Source organism: Pelophylax lessonae (assembly GCF_965119305.1).
Source record: "Pelophylax lessonae genome assembly, chromosome: 2".
Lineage (NCBI taxonomy): Eukaryota > Metazoa > Chordata > Amphibia > Anura > Ranidae > Pelophylax > Pelophylax lessonae.
In genome coordinates, this window is record NC_138769.1 from 727,433,346 (window position 1) to 727,447,723 (window position 14,378).

The 14,378-nt window shown below is 41.6% G+C and overlaps 1 protein-coding gene across 1 annotated transcript; it reads left to right on the top strand.

Annotated features, from left to right (window-relative positions):
- Positions 1–9,718: 9,718 nt before the first annotated feature.
- LOC309546797 (olfactory receptor 51I2-like) lies at positions 9,719–10,609 on the top strand (the record flags this gene model as incomplete). The annotated part of the gene is made up of 1 exon (XM_082246486.1): positions 9,719–10,609. The coding sequence occupies one exon, from the start codon at positions 9,719–9,721 to the stop codon at positions 10,607–10,609; it is 891 nt and encodes a 296-aa protein (XP_082102612.1).
- Positions 10,610–14,378: the final 3,769 nt, after the last annotated feature.

The following is a 14,378-nucleotide window of genomic DNA, read 5'->3' on the forward strand; positions in this document are numbered from 1 at the left end:
AAACTAATTTAATATAACTGCATTTCCTACTTTTAAACCTAGTGGAGAAGAGAGAGGGAGAGAGAAATTTGGCTTAATCAATAAATGTGAAATGATACTGTATATTTTTCTAGAGACAGAATAAAACATTTATACTGATTTACCACAGGGAATCTCATACTTATGAGGTGAATAAATTTGTAGGCGGGGGTCAATTTCAGCTTGGAATACAGGTAACATGAAACTGTACTTTACAGACACAGATTATACAAGTTCTACATATTTGCTGTAAACAACATCATCCTTTTTGATAGCAGGCACATTTGTAAGCATAGAGTAGGTATCTCTCATCTTGAAATATCACATTTTTCCAGCACAGATTATCAAAATTCTATAGATTTGCTATGGGGTATAGGGGCCATAGCTAATTTCAGCCCATAATATTAAATGGGAATGTATTTCTTCTAAGATGCTCTTTATAAATCAAACCGGTTTGATACACAGAATTGCATCTTTTTTTAATAGAAAGCAATTTCTGATGCAGGAATAACTTATATTTCAGCCACTAATAATCAATGAGATCTATTGTTATGTTATTTTTCTCAGACGCTGTAAAAATGTTTTATTGCTTTGTTGCGCAGAATCTCAAATTTTATAATAGGAGGCAATTTAACCACTTGCCTACAGTGCACTTTCACCCCCTTCCTGCCCAGACTGATTTTCAGCTTTCAGCGCTCTCACACTTTGAATGACAATTACTCAGTCATGCAACACTGTACCCATAAAAAATTTGTGTCCTTTTTTTCACACAAATAGAGCTTTCTTTTGATGGTATTTAATCACTACTGGGTTTTTTATTTTTTGTGATATAAATAAAAAAAGACTGAAAATATTGTGAAAAAAACGCATTTTTCTTTGTTTCTGTCATAAAATTTAGCAAATGAGTAATTTTTCTTCACAAATTTTGGCCAAAATTTATACTGCTACTTATCTTGGTAAAAATAACCCAAATAAGTGTATATTATTTGGTCTTTGTGAAAGTTATAGAGTCCACAAGTTATGGTGCTAATCATTGAAAATTGATCACACTTGACCACACCTGATGTACTGAAGGCCTATCTCATTTCTTGAGACACTAAAAAGTCAGGAAAGTACAAATACCCCCCAAATGACGCCTTTTTGGAAAGTAGACATTCCAATGTATTTAATAAGGGGCATGGTGAGTTTTTTGAAGTTGTCATTTTTTCCCACAACTCTTTGCAAAATGAAGATTTTTTTTTTTTTTTTTTTTACAAATTGACGTATTAACAGGTTATTTCTCTCACACAGCATATGTATACTTGCAACTACACCCCAAAACACATTCTACTACTCCTCCTGAGTATGGCGATACCACATGTGTCAGACTTTTTCACAGCCTGGCCACATACAGAGGCCTAACATCCAAGTAGTACCGTTCGGCATTCTAGGAGCACAAATTACACGTATAATTTCCTGACAACCTATCGTACTTTTGAAGGCCCTGGAGCACCAGAACAATGGAAACCCCCATAAAATGACCCCATTTTGGAAAACAAACAGCCCAACGTATAATTTTTTGAGGCATAATGAGTCTTTTGAATGTGTCATTTTTTTCCACAAGTTTTTGGAAAATGTGGAAAGAAAATGAAAACACATTTTTTTTACACAAAGCTGTCCATTTATGCAATATTTCTAACACATAGCATGTACATAGCAAAAATTGCACCCCAAAATACATTCTGCTATTCCTCCTGAGTATGGCGATACCACATATGTAACACTTTTTCACAGCCTGGTCACATACATATGCCTAACATTCAAGTAGCACTTTTCACAAAGTTGTCCATTTATCCACTTTAAGACTAGGCCTATTTTTGACACTTGGTGATTACAAGCTAAAATCATTTTTTTTGCTAGAAAACTACTTAGAACCCCCAAACATTATATATTTTTTTAAGCAGAGACCCTAGAGAATAAAATGGAGATCGTTGCAATATTTCTTATCACACCATATTTGCGCAGCAGTCTTCCAAATGCGATTTTTTTGAAAAAAATTCACTTTTATGAACTAAAAAATAAGAAAACAGTAAATTTAGCCCAATTTTTTTCCATAATGTGAAAGATAATGTTACGCCGAGTAATTAGATACCCAACATGTCATGCTTCAAAATTGCGCATGCTCACAGAATGGCGCCAAACATTGGTACTTAAAAATCCCCATAGGCAACATTTTAAAAATTTCTGCAAGTTACTAGCTTAGAGTTACAGAGGAGTTCTAGGGCTCAAATTATTGCTCTCGCTCTAACGATCGCGGCGATACCTCACATGTATGGTTTGAACACCGTTTACATATGTGGGCGGGACTTGCATATGCGTTTGCTTCTGCGCGCGAGCTAACGGGGACAGGGCGCTTTAATTTTTTTTTTTCCTATTTATTTTATTTATTATTTTTTTATTTTTACACAGTTTAAAAAAAAATGTTTTGGTCATTTTTATTCCTATTACAAGGAACATCCCTTGTAATAGAAATAGGCATGACAGGTCCTCTTTATTGTGAGATCTGGGGTCAAAAAGACCTCACACCTCACAACTACACTAAAAAAGAAAAAAAAGAAAAATTGTTGAAAGAGGGAAAAAAAAAAGAAAAAAAAAAAAGCGGCCCTTTAAACCGGTTGCTAGGCAACGTCTTTTGATGTAGCTCCGGTCCTCCAAGACCATAGAGTCGAGTGAGGGTCATCTTGCCCTCACTCGACTTCCTGTCTCTGAGGATCCGGGACCGGATAGTTTTCCCCGCTGCCGGCGGGTCCGGTAAGCTGGGAAAACGTCTGGGACGTGGCAGGAGGGGGGCACCTCTTCCCCTGCACCGTAAGGGTAATTCCGTGGTGAATCCGCCACTGGGACCACCCTTATCTGAAAGCCGACCGCCCGCCGTTTCAAAAAATACCGGGGTTATGGGGGCTATCTGCTGCCATAACCGCAGTATTTAGCTTTTAATGGATGGCCGACGCATATAGTCGTTAGGCGGTCAGTAAGTGATTGCATGTATATGGCAAACAGGTGACGATGACTGATGGGGTGACAGGTGACGATGACTGATGGGGTGACAGGTGACAATGACTGATGGGGTGACAGGTGACGATGACTGATGGGGTGACAGGTGACGATGACTGATGGGGTGACAGGTGACGATGACTGATGGGGTGACAGGTGACAATGATTGATGAGGTGACAGGTGACGATGATTGATGAGGTGACAGGTGACGATGATTGATGGGGTGACAAGTGACGATGATTGATGGGGTGACAAGTGACAATCACTGACGGGGTGACATGTGACGATGATTGATGGGGTGACAAGTGATGATCACTGATGGGGTGACAAGTGACGATGATTGATAGGGTGACAGATGACGATTGCTGATGGGGTGACAGGTGACGGTGATTGATGGGGTGACAGGTGACGATCACTGATGGGGTGACAAGTGACGATGATTGATAGGGTGACAGATGACGATGACTGATGGGGTGACAGGTGACGATGACTGATGGGGTGACAGGTGACGGTGATTGATGGGGTGACAAGTGACGGGCGATGGTCACTGATGGGTGACAGGTGACGGGCGATGGTGCACGGCGGTACTGATGGCAGTCTCTGGTGGCCAGTGAACTTTAGGCTGTGTCCACATGTGAGCGTAGCGATCGCGGGCAGAATCACTGCGATTCTGCCCGCGATCCAGAAATCATTGCAAATGGCGGGACGCCTGTGCGTTGCCCGTGATTTGCAATAGCAGCCCAAACGCTGTGCGATGTTGCAGCGATTTCCGCCTGCCGAATCGAGGTAACATCACGCAAACAACGCATGACGCCCCAAAGAAGCTCTTGTACCTTTTTTGGGCGTCATGCGTTGTTTGCATGTGAACGTAGCCTTATGGGTGTCAATTTCTGGGCACTGATGAGGTGACTGTTGGGTGACAGGTGACATTGGGGGGGGGGGGGGGCTGAGGACTGTGTGGGGACATTTATTTGTGTGATTTTTACTTTTTACAGGTGTACAGAGCAGTAACTCACTGTTTCTAGCTCTGCTCCCCTCATACTGGAAACTGTATGAGGGGAGAAGAGCTAGTAACAGTCAGTTACTGTTCTTTGTTTACATTTTCTGATCGGCTGTGAATGGATTCACAGCCGATCACTTAGTAAACAGTCACTGTCAGTGACTGTTTACTACCGCCGGTGACAGCTGTGTTCCTACCGCCGATCGCGCATACCTCCCGATCGCGCATGCGCGGTCATCTTGTGGGCGCCTCCATTGTGATCGGCTGTGTATCACGTGGGAAACAGCCACGCCCATTGGCTGTTTCCCCCCTGCCGGTGACGGGGGGTGTCCCGGGGACACCCCGACACCGGCAGTGCAGGGCGGCGCGCACGCGATCGCGCGCCTGCCCTGTATCCTGGGATCACGTCATATGACGTCTTCCCAGGATAATGGTTGCACCGCTCCGCCGTCAATTGACGGCGGGTGGGCGGCAAGTGGTTAAGAAGCAGAGATTAGGTATATGCCAACCAATCAGCAAGGCAAGATTTCAAATAATAATAGAGTCATATAATATGTTCACAGTATCACGTATTAAAATCCAAGTAGTAGTGGAGTATATGATAAATACAAAGCATCGTAACCTCAACGTGTTTCGTGGCCCATCGCCACTTCGTCAGGAGTGGATGCATGAAAACTTCTAAAAAACATATAAGAAAAATAACAGGAGGAATGAGAAGAAAAAATATACAGTGTATATTTCACGCGCCAAAAGGAGGAGGGTCTGTTGAAAGACCCTGTGTGATTTTAATTAATAACTTAATAAATTGATAAATTAAATTACAGTGCTAGGTATTAAACCTCTGAAGACGTCTAAGCCAATGACGAAACGCGTTAGGTGGAACGCACGTCGTGACGTCATACGGGCTTGAGTGGAACGCATATCGGTACTTCTGCTCTGCACTCGTTGCCCAGCGTGTATGACGATCCTGTTTTGTTTGTTTTCATGGATTTCATTGATTTTATGGATTTCTCACCACGCTTATTTCACTGGACTGTGTTTCTTTGAACTTGGAAGTGTTTTACCACCTGTTTTTTATCACCTCACCGGGACTGTATTTAAGATTTTATCCATTTTCATTTGGAGTGTACAGGGTGTGTGCAATATATATATATATAAAATATCCTTTAAAACAATACTGCACTATCCGGCTCTTATTTTCTTGCCTACACCTGTGATTAGAGGGGATTTGCAGGGGGATTTTATCCCAAGGAAGCGCACTGTGGCTGGAGGATATACATCTACAGTTGGAGCCTATTCGTAGTGGAGTGATACTACAGAGGGGCGCCTTCCATCCCTAGGGAGAGTCTATTAGAACCTAGGAAAGGTTCCTTTCAAGCACGATCGGTCCTAGTGCCGTAAGGTACATAGGACCCACACCGTCTGGTGAGTTGGCAATTTATACATTTCTACAGCGAAGGGATTATTTAAGGAAAAAGGAAGAAGCACTTGGCACTTTATTTTATTTTTGAATTAACTTTGGACTTTTCACAATTTTTTCACTGTTTATATATTTATCACCAATCACTTTGAGGGGTGGATTATATATATATAATTTTATTCAGAAGGATATTGATTGTATTTATTTATATGGTATGCACAATGATTTATTGAATTATTTATATGCAATTTTATGAATTGTGTTTAATAAGGTCATAAACTTTTTTCACCTGGTTTACACTGAGCAAGCGCTATACGTTATCACATTTTGTGATCACATTTCTTTCACAAGAAAAATAACACCATGATGATAATTGAGAGATGGAAACAAGGGGGAGAGAAAGGGGAGGGGAACCAGAGCCCCTAGATACCCAAACTTACATGCCAGCTCGGATAGTCTGTGGCATGGCGAATAAATGTGGCCCAAATGTCCTCCCCGGGAGCCGAGGGCACACAAAGCAGGCGGGATAGGCAGAATACGCTGCACACATGGTGGGTGTGGGCTGAGATAATCAAAAAAAAGCAGCGTGAGAAGATATCTATAAAGAAATAATAAATTGTATATAAATTGTAAATTGTATATATCTCCCAATAGGGAGAATGAAAAGAGTTAAAAAGGTGTGAAAGCCTGAGAGCAGGATACAAATCCCAAAAGGAAACCTGAAAGTAGTGAGAGAGTAATAAAATGATAACAAGAAAGTAAGGAGAGGATATTACCAAAGAAAATTTAAGCCCAGACTCCAGACACGGTACCTGGCATCAGCCAGAGAGCCGCCAGGCAAGGTCAGAAAAATTTAATTACACTGTCATTTTTCTGAGATCCTGTATAAAATTGAGAAGCTTTGATGCACAGAGTCTCATACTTTTAATTTTAGAAATGTATTTGTAGAAACAGTGATAAGTCATATTTCAGCCAAACTATTAATATAGACTGCCATTTTATTGATATAAAATCTAAAAATTAAATGAATTTACTGCACAAAATAGGATTCTTTTTTTAGAAGGCATTTAAAAAGGGAGAGAGCAGGCAGAGCCCACCTTTTTTTTTTTCTATTGAATATTTTTTTTATCGAAAATTAAAAAAGTGATGACAGTTCATAACACTACATATGAAGCAAATTCACCCTCCAGTATAACAGTCACTGTAGTATCGAAGCAACGTTATGTCCATTGGATAACATTTAGCGTACAATATATAGAAAGAACCAAATGTTAAATCAACTCAAATATCAAGGCAGAGAGAAAAAGAAAAGAAAAAGGATTCTGACTCCCTTGCAAAAGAAATGTCTGAAGATTACTCTAGGACAGTGGTGGTGGTGAACCTTGGCACCCTAGATGTTTTGGAACTATATTTCCCATGATGCTCATGCACTCTGCAGTGTAGTTGAGCATCATGGGAAATGTAGTTCCAAAACATCTGGGGTGCCAAGGTTCACCATCACTGCTCTAGGACAGCGATCCTCAAACTACGGCCCTCCAGCTGTTGCAGAACTACACAACCCATGAGGCATTGTAAAACTCTGACATGCCCAGACATGACTAGGCATGATGGGAATTGTAGTTCCTGAACAACTGGAGGGCCATAGTTTGAAGATCCCTGCTCTAGGACATAGTTACTGGTTGGAGTTTAACTTGTAGACGTCGATCCATGCTTTCCATTTGTGATAGAACGCATGTAGGGACTGGTTTATACCAGCTCTATTTTTTCACAGGTGCATTGAGCATGAACAACTTCTGATAGATTTGGAGAAAGTTTCCACTTGCTTGAAATTGAGAGTCCACCTTTAATTACAAAAAAAAAGATTGCATTCTCCCTGTGACAAAGGAGAAACATGTACAAATGTACAGTACAAATTTTAAGAATGTTTTACTGGCCACAATTTTAGGTGTCAGAGAATGACATTGGGTGGTTTCTATTTAAGGAATCACTGTTAGCCCAGCTACTTAAAATAGTGTGTATTCCAAATACTTCAGGATCCTGCCAATTCACCGAAGAAGGCCCAAACAATTGAAACACAGTATAATGAAGCTTGCATTAAAGACAGAAAAATGTAATACTGAGGAACAACATGTGGAAATAATAAGTGTCTGCTCCAGCAGGAACACTACAGGAAAAGTAGTCACTATTCCGACTACATGGTAGTGTCACAGCTCACTACGCTGGTTACATTCTCAAACGGCAAAAATACCATGCATACATACTGAATGAGAAGCCACTGGCATGGAAAATTCCAGAATCTTCATGCCCCCTGTTGACCCTCATCTTCATTTGAAGTGCAGTAAAGTAAACCTTTGAAATAGGTTAATCCTTATTGTTGGAAACAGAGGAGATGGAAGGATGAGTAGGCATGCTGCCCTGTTGCTGATAACCTTCGAATGTTGTTCCCACTGAGCTGTATGCAGAGCACCCATGTGTCTCATCATACATGTGGTACCCAAAAGCCAATGGTACTACCATGCTTGAGATAGAGACTGCAAATTGCTGTAATCTGTGGTCTACAGCATAATTTTAAAAAGGCCCACACAGCTGAGCTTTTGGGAGTAGACTTGTGAGAGGAGTGGGGTATAACAGTGGTCTGCGCCTGAGGAGCTCTGCTCTCTGGTGGAATAAGGCAGTTGCTACCTTCACTCCTCTGCGAGCTGCACCTGGATGACATCCTGCCTTAGTAATATTGTGTCTCTCGCCCACTTTTAGGTCCTTTTTTAAGGCATATCAGCCAGACTTGCTCTAATCATAAGGAGCTGACCACTACATATATTTAGGAAATGGTCAACAACCCACACTTTATAGTCAGTCTACCCCTTCTCGTGCTTTCTGTTCAGAGCCTCTCCAGCCTCACCAAAACATTCCAAATCTTAAAGGGATTGTAAAGGCAGAAGGTTTATTTTTTTTATCTTAATGCATTATATGCATTAAGATAAAAAAAACCTTCTGTGTGCAGCAGCCCCCCTAATACTTACCTGAGCCCATCTTTATCCAGCAATGTTGCAGGAGTTTCTAAGCTGCCCGGGACTCCCCTACTCATTGGCTGGGACAGCAGCACTGTCAATCAAAGTCAGTGAGCCATCCAGGGAGAATGAGGAGGTGGGGGGAGTGTTGCGGCTCTGTGTCTGAATGGACACAGGGAGCTGTGACTTGGTTTGGGTGCCTCCACAGCAAGCTGCTTGCTGTGGGGGCAATAAACAGGAGAGAGGAGCCAGGAGCGCAGAAGATGGACCAGAGAAGAGGAGGAACTGGGCCACTCTGTGCAAAACCAACTGTAAAGAGCAGGTAAGTATAACAAAAAAAAAGAGAGAGACTACGATCACTTTAAGCGGGTAATATAGTAACATATGCAATCATCTGCACCTCCTCCTTTAAAATGGCCAAACCAGTTAGGAGCACAAACATGGTTTTGCAAACCAGTTAGGAGCACAAACATGCCTTTTCTCGGGTCCCCCATCAGCACTCTTGGCACCTCCTCCTTGCTAATTGGCCCCAGAGCAAGCTGCTTGCTCTAGGGGTCCTCATTCGTGCTCGCTCCTGAGCCACCTATGTGTATCCATAAGACACAGAGAGCATGGTTCAGGCCTGTCACCCCCTCCCTCCTCACTGGCTAATTGCTCCCAACGCTATGTATCAGCCAATGAGGAGGGAGAGAACTGGAAGAGCTGCTGCTTTTGTGCACATCGCTAGATTGATATTGGGCTAACGGGGGGGGTACTAAACCACATTAAACGTACCTTTCTTTTTGATCCTCTACTACTTCATTCAGCATCAGGAGAAAATTGAGGTTACCTTATGTAAGCTCTGAGTGAGTTGCAATGTAGCACTTACTCTCTCACCACATGACAGCTCTGAACTCTTGAGCAGCTAGTTATATTGCACCAGCACTGTCACATGGAGGGTAGGGAAATGAGTGACATGCTCCTTTGAAGTAATTTGCTTCCCCAGGTGAATAGATCAGTGGAGGAGTAAAGGAAAGATGAGTATGCTGGGTCCACCATTAAAGTAAACCATTTGCTTTGTAATATACTGTATAAGCAAAGGTACAGTTTAGGGTATCAGGTTAGAAATGCGGAGGCACATACCCAAGTTCCTGGCCTACAGACACCACTGCTTTAAATCAAGCTTCTTAACAGAAAAAGAAAATAACAAAATAAACACATATATGTTTAGTTTCATATTTTCCAGGTCGAAATCCAAGATGGATAAATCCAACTTCTCTCACCCATCCATAATGACGCTCAACTTTGGAGATATCACCTCAATGAGATATCTTTATTGTGTCTTAGCTTTATTCGGGTACATACTAACCCTTGTTTTCAGTGCTGTTGTGATCACTACCATCATACTGAACAGAAGTCTACATGAGCCAATGTACATTTTTATATCTGTATTATGTTTAAACGGCGTCTACGGCAGCAGCACATTCTACCCCGGTCTCTTAATAAATCTCCTCCAGGAAATCCAAACGATATCATACACATTTTGTCTGATGCAAGTATTTTGCTTCCACACCTATGGATCATTTGAGATGAGCATACTGTCAGTTATGGCCTATGACCGCTATGTGTGCATTTGTAACCCACTGAGATACAACAGCATCATGACCATGTCGACTATATTCAGTCTTATTATTGGAGCTTTTCTACTTCCCATTATAATATTTGGCACTCACTTTATATTGACAGTCAGACTCCCATTATGTTCCTCAGAAATCTTGAAGATCTACTGTGACAATTGGTCAGTGGTGAGACTCTCTTGCATTGACACTTCATTGAACAATTACTTTGGAATTTTTGTGGCTTCAACAATGCTGGCTGTGATGCCACTCTTTATATTTTTTACATATATACAGATAATTAAAGTCTGTATGAAGTCTTCGAGAACAGTTAAAGACAAGGCCCTTCAGACCTGTACTCCACATTTAATAAGTATTGCAAACTTTATAACTGATGCCCTCTTTGAGATTCTCATCTATCGATTTGTTCCAGCTAACCTGCCATATGAACTGAGAGTCATGATGTCTGTACAGGTTCTTGTGATGCCGCCACTGTTGAATCCTGTAATTTATGGGATAAAGATGAAGGAATAGATCTCTGTCCAATGACTAATCAAAAATAAATCAGTATTATTGTATTAGCGACTAGGTTGGCCTTAACGTGCCATTGGAAAGATCCATCTCCTCCACACCAGACTGAAATTGTTCAGCTAATAAACACTCAAGCTACCTATGAAATTAAAACATTTGCATCCTCTACGGGACAGTATAATAAGGTCAAGGAAGTTTGGTCTGCTTGGTTTAGTTGTCAAGGATTGCTGACCCAATAACTGATGCTCCAATATTTGCTGTGCACTCATGCATATGTTCTTTTGTTCTGTTGTTCTTTTGTTTTTCTTTTGTAAGTCAGGTTATCTGCTAACCCCATGTTGCTCACGTTTTCTTCCATTAATGCTTTGACTGATTATTATGTAACTGCTTATGGGAACTACCTAATGGACAATCTTAAATGTTTGCGCTCCTACGTGAGTACTTTTCTACTTGTTCTTGTTATGAAACCTTTAATAAAATGTATTGAGACTAAAAATAAATCAGTATCGTTTTTTTTTTTTTTTTTTTTGGAATGGAATGGAATGTCTGTTATATTTTCTATTTCAGCCATAACAACACACACAGGGGGCTAAAGTATCTGAAGAAGGTAACAGATGATAGAGGTACAAGATCAGATGATAAAGGTATAAGATAAGCAAGTTACAGGACCCTAGCCACTGTCTCAACAGGAAGCTATCCAGGGCCCAATAGAGTTGGATAGGAAAATAGACTTACGTAGAGCCAGCGAAACAGGGTTGAGGGAACTAGAAAGATGAGATTCTGAGGACACTTAGAAAGTGAAAGAGAATTCCTAGAAGGTTAAAAAGTGGGAAATGGCAGTTTGAGAACATGAGAGGGCAGTGAAAGTGGGACCAGTGGTGGAGTGGAGTTGGGGAAAGAGAGGGAGTGGGTTCCCCTTGCCCTTGGGATTATACCTAATTTGAAGACCATGAGGAGTTCAGGCTAGATACATTTAAGAAAGCCAAAGTAAGCCAGGGTTCCCATATCTTTAGAAATTTAGTTTTAAATTGTTCAAGATACTAGTAATTTTATTAAACCAGCATCAAATTCATATGATCTTTGATCTTTTGGGCTTTTTCTAAGCTTTACTAACCATTTGGGTGGCAGGTAAAAATAAGTATATGTCCAGCTTCTGTTGGTGTAGGAAAAAATGCAAAAGTCCAATGCAGGCAAACCGTTCATGTGAGATGATGCTCAGGTGCAAGTCGGATCCGCCATCCAGATTAAGGGGCCAAACACAAAGATAATGACCGCACTCTGATGTAGATCAAAACAAATGGAGTAATTTATTATTCATCACAGACATCAACACAAGACTGATATGACACAGGACAGGTAATTGGTTGACGCCTTTAACGACATTACCAGTCGCTTACTCAAAAAGTGGGAAATGGCAGTTTGAGAACATGAGAGGGCAGTGAAAGTGGGACCAGTGGTGGAGTGGAGTTGGGGAAAGAGAGGGAGTGGGTTCCCCTTGCCCTTGGGATTAGACCTAATTTGAAGACCATGAGGAGTTCAGGCTAGATACATTTAAGAAAGCCAAAGTAAGCCAGGGTTCCCATATCTTTAGAAATTTAGTTTTAAATTGTTCAAGATACTAGTAATTTTATTAAACCAGCATCAAATTCATATGATCTTTGATCTTTTGGGCTTTTTCTAAGCTTTACTAACCATTTGGGTGGCAGGTAAAAATAAGTATATGTCTAGCTTCTGTTGGTGTAGGAAAAAATGCAAAAGTCCAATGCAGGCAAACCGTTCATGTGAGATGATGCTCAGGTGCAAGTCGGATCCGCCATCCAGAGTAGGGGCAAAACACAAAGATAATGACCGCACTCTGATGTAGATCAAAACAAATGGAGTAATTTATTATTCATCACAGACATCAACACAAGACTGATATGACACAGGACAGGTAATTGGTTGACGCCTTTAACGACATTACCAGTCGCTTACTCATAACCATACCAATGGTATGGTTATGAGTAAGCCACTGGTAATGTCGTGAAACACGCCAAACTATTACCTGTCCTGTGTCATATCAGTCTTGCTTTGATGTCTGTGATGAAGAATAAATTACTCCATTATCTTTATGTTTGGTGTAGCAAAAAGCCTGGGATTGTATGGTAGAGAAGGGCCATCTTTGCATCCTTTAAGACAGCTATATTGAATAATGTTTGGAGGATGCCGAATGTCCTGGACCAGTAAGCTGTCAAATTAGAACAGGAACACCAGACATGTAAGACATCTCCTTGAATACCCACAACCTCTGAAGCATCAATATATGTCAGGAGCCAACTGTGTTGGTATCACATACCACCAAAAGATAACTTTTACATGCTGTTTTCAAAATAGAGGTATTAAAGTAACATTTTGCTGTTCTAGACAAGGTTTTGCTCAGGTCCTTAAGGTCAAGAGGGATGCTTCTGGACTGGAGTCTTGCTCCCAATTTTGAGCATAAAACATATAAGAAATGGGCCCTGGGGTGATGTCTGTAAATCCCTTCCTGCACCTAGCTCAGTGGGAAGGACTTACACTCAGTGTCTGCTGCTTTAAGCAGAGCAGTCTGGATCATCCTCTTCTCGGGTCCCTCTGTGCAGCTCCTGGCCCCTCCCTTCAGTTGAGTGCCCCACAGCAAGCAGCTTGCTATGGGGGCACCCAAGCCAAGCTGCAGCTCTGTCTGTCCATTCAGACACTGAGCTGCCGTTTGGCCCTGTAACGGATCAACCGGCACCCCAACCGGGTACCTCCTTTGACGGATGCTCCTAGTGCTTCCCGAGGGCTCCAAGCACTACACCAGACACCACCAGACCGCTACTTGGTTAGGGTCTCGCCGTCTCCTACCCACAATGGACCTACGACAAGGCTCCAGGTTCTCGTGGGTAACCCTCTCTTTCCCCAGAGAGTGAAGCAGGAACAAAAACAAGCTCTTACACAAGCTCTTACAAGAGCTTAGTGATTATCCAAGGAAGTATGAAGGACTCTAGATTGAGGGTGAAGTATATCTCTTTATTGAACAAGGAATATACTTTTATACAGTTTTCCCCGACAAGGTTACCGCCCAGGTGGACCTTGTGGAGAACTGGACATGACATTCCCAATCCAATGAAAGCAGATTTTTACACTCCCATACAGTGTACACAATCCCTCCCCTCTGCAGCCAATCCACATACACATATACTTCCTATAATAAGCTTATCTTAAGGCAGACAGAACAATGTGAGGTCATTAACATTTAACAATGATACAGGCACAATCCACATTCCCTCCCAATACACAAACAATAGAGAAGTCTGCCAATGACAGTCTGTGTGTCTCTCTCAAGCACATGGAATAAACTATGTAAGGTAGTATTAAATCTTCATATTTCTATATGAAGATATGGTTGACAAATATTACTGTCCCATCCAACCATTAAGTATCAGCTCCTCACCTCCAGTGATGGTGAATACCATCACAGGCCCCGTCCCCTCTCTCTCCCAATTGGCTAAATGAGTTTGATTGACAGCCACGGGAGCCAATGGCACCACTGCTTTGTCTCAGCTAATCAGGAGGGAGAGTCCTGGATGGCCGAGGGACTCATGGACATTGCTGGACAGAGATCAGGTTCAGGTAAGTATGAGGGGGTGCTGGTGAGGTTCCTAAACACAGAAGGTTTTGTTTTTATCTTAATGCATTCATTGCAATATGCAATGAACTAATGATGCACCAACTATAAAATAACTGATGGAACAGAAGGATGGAGGAAGTTTCT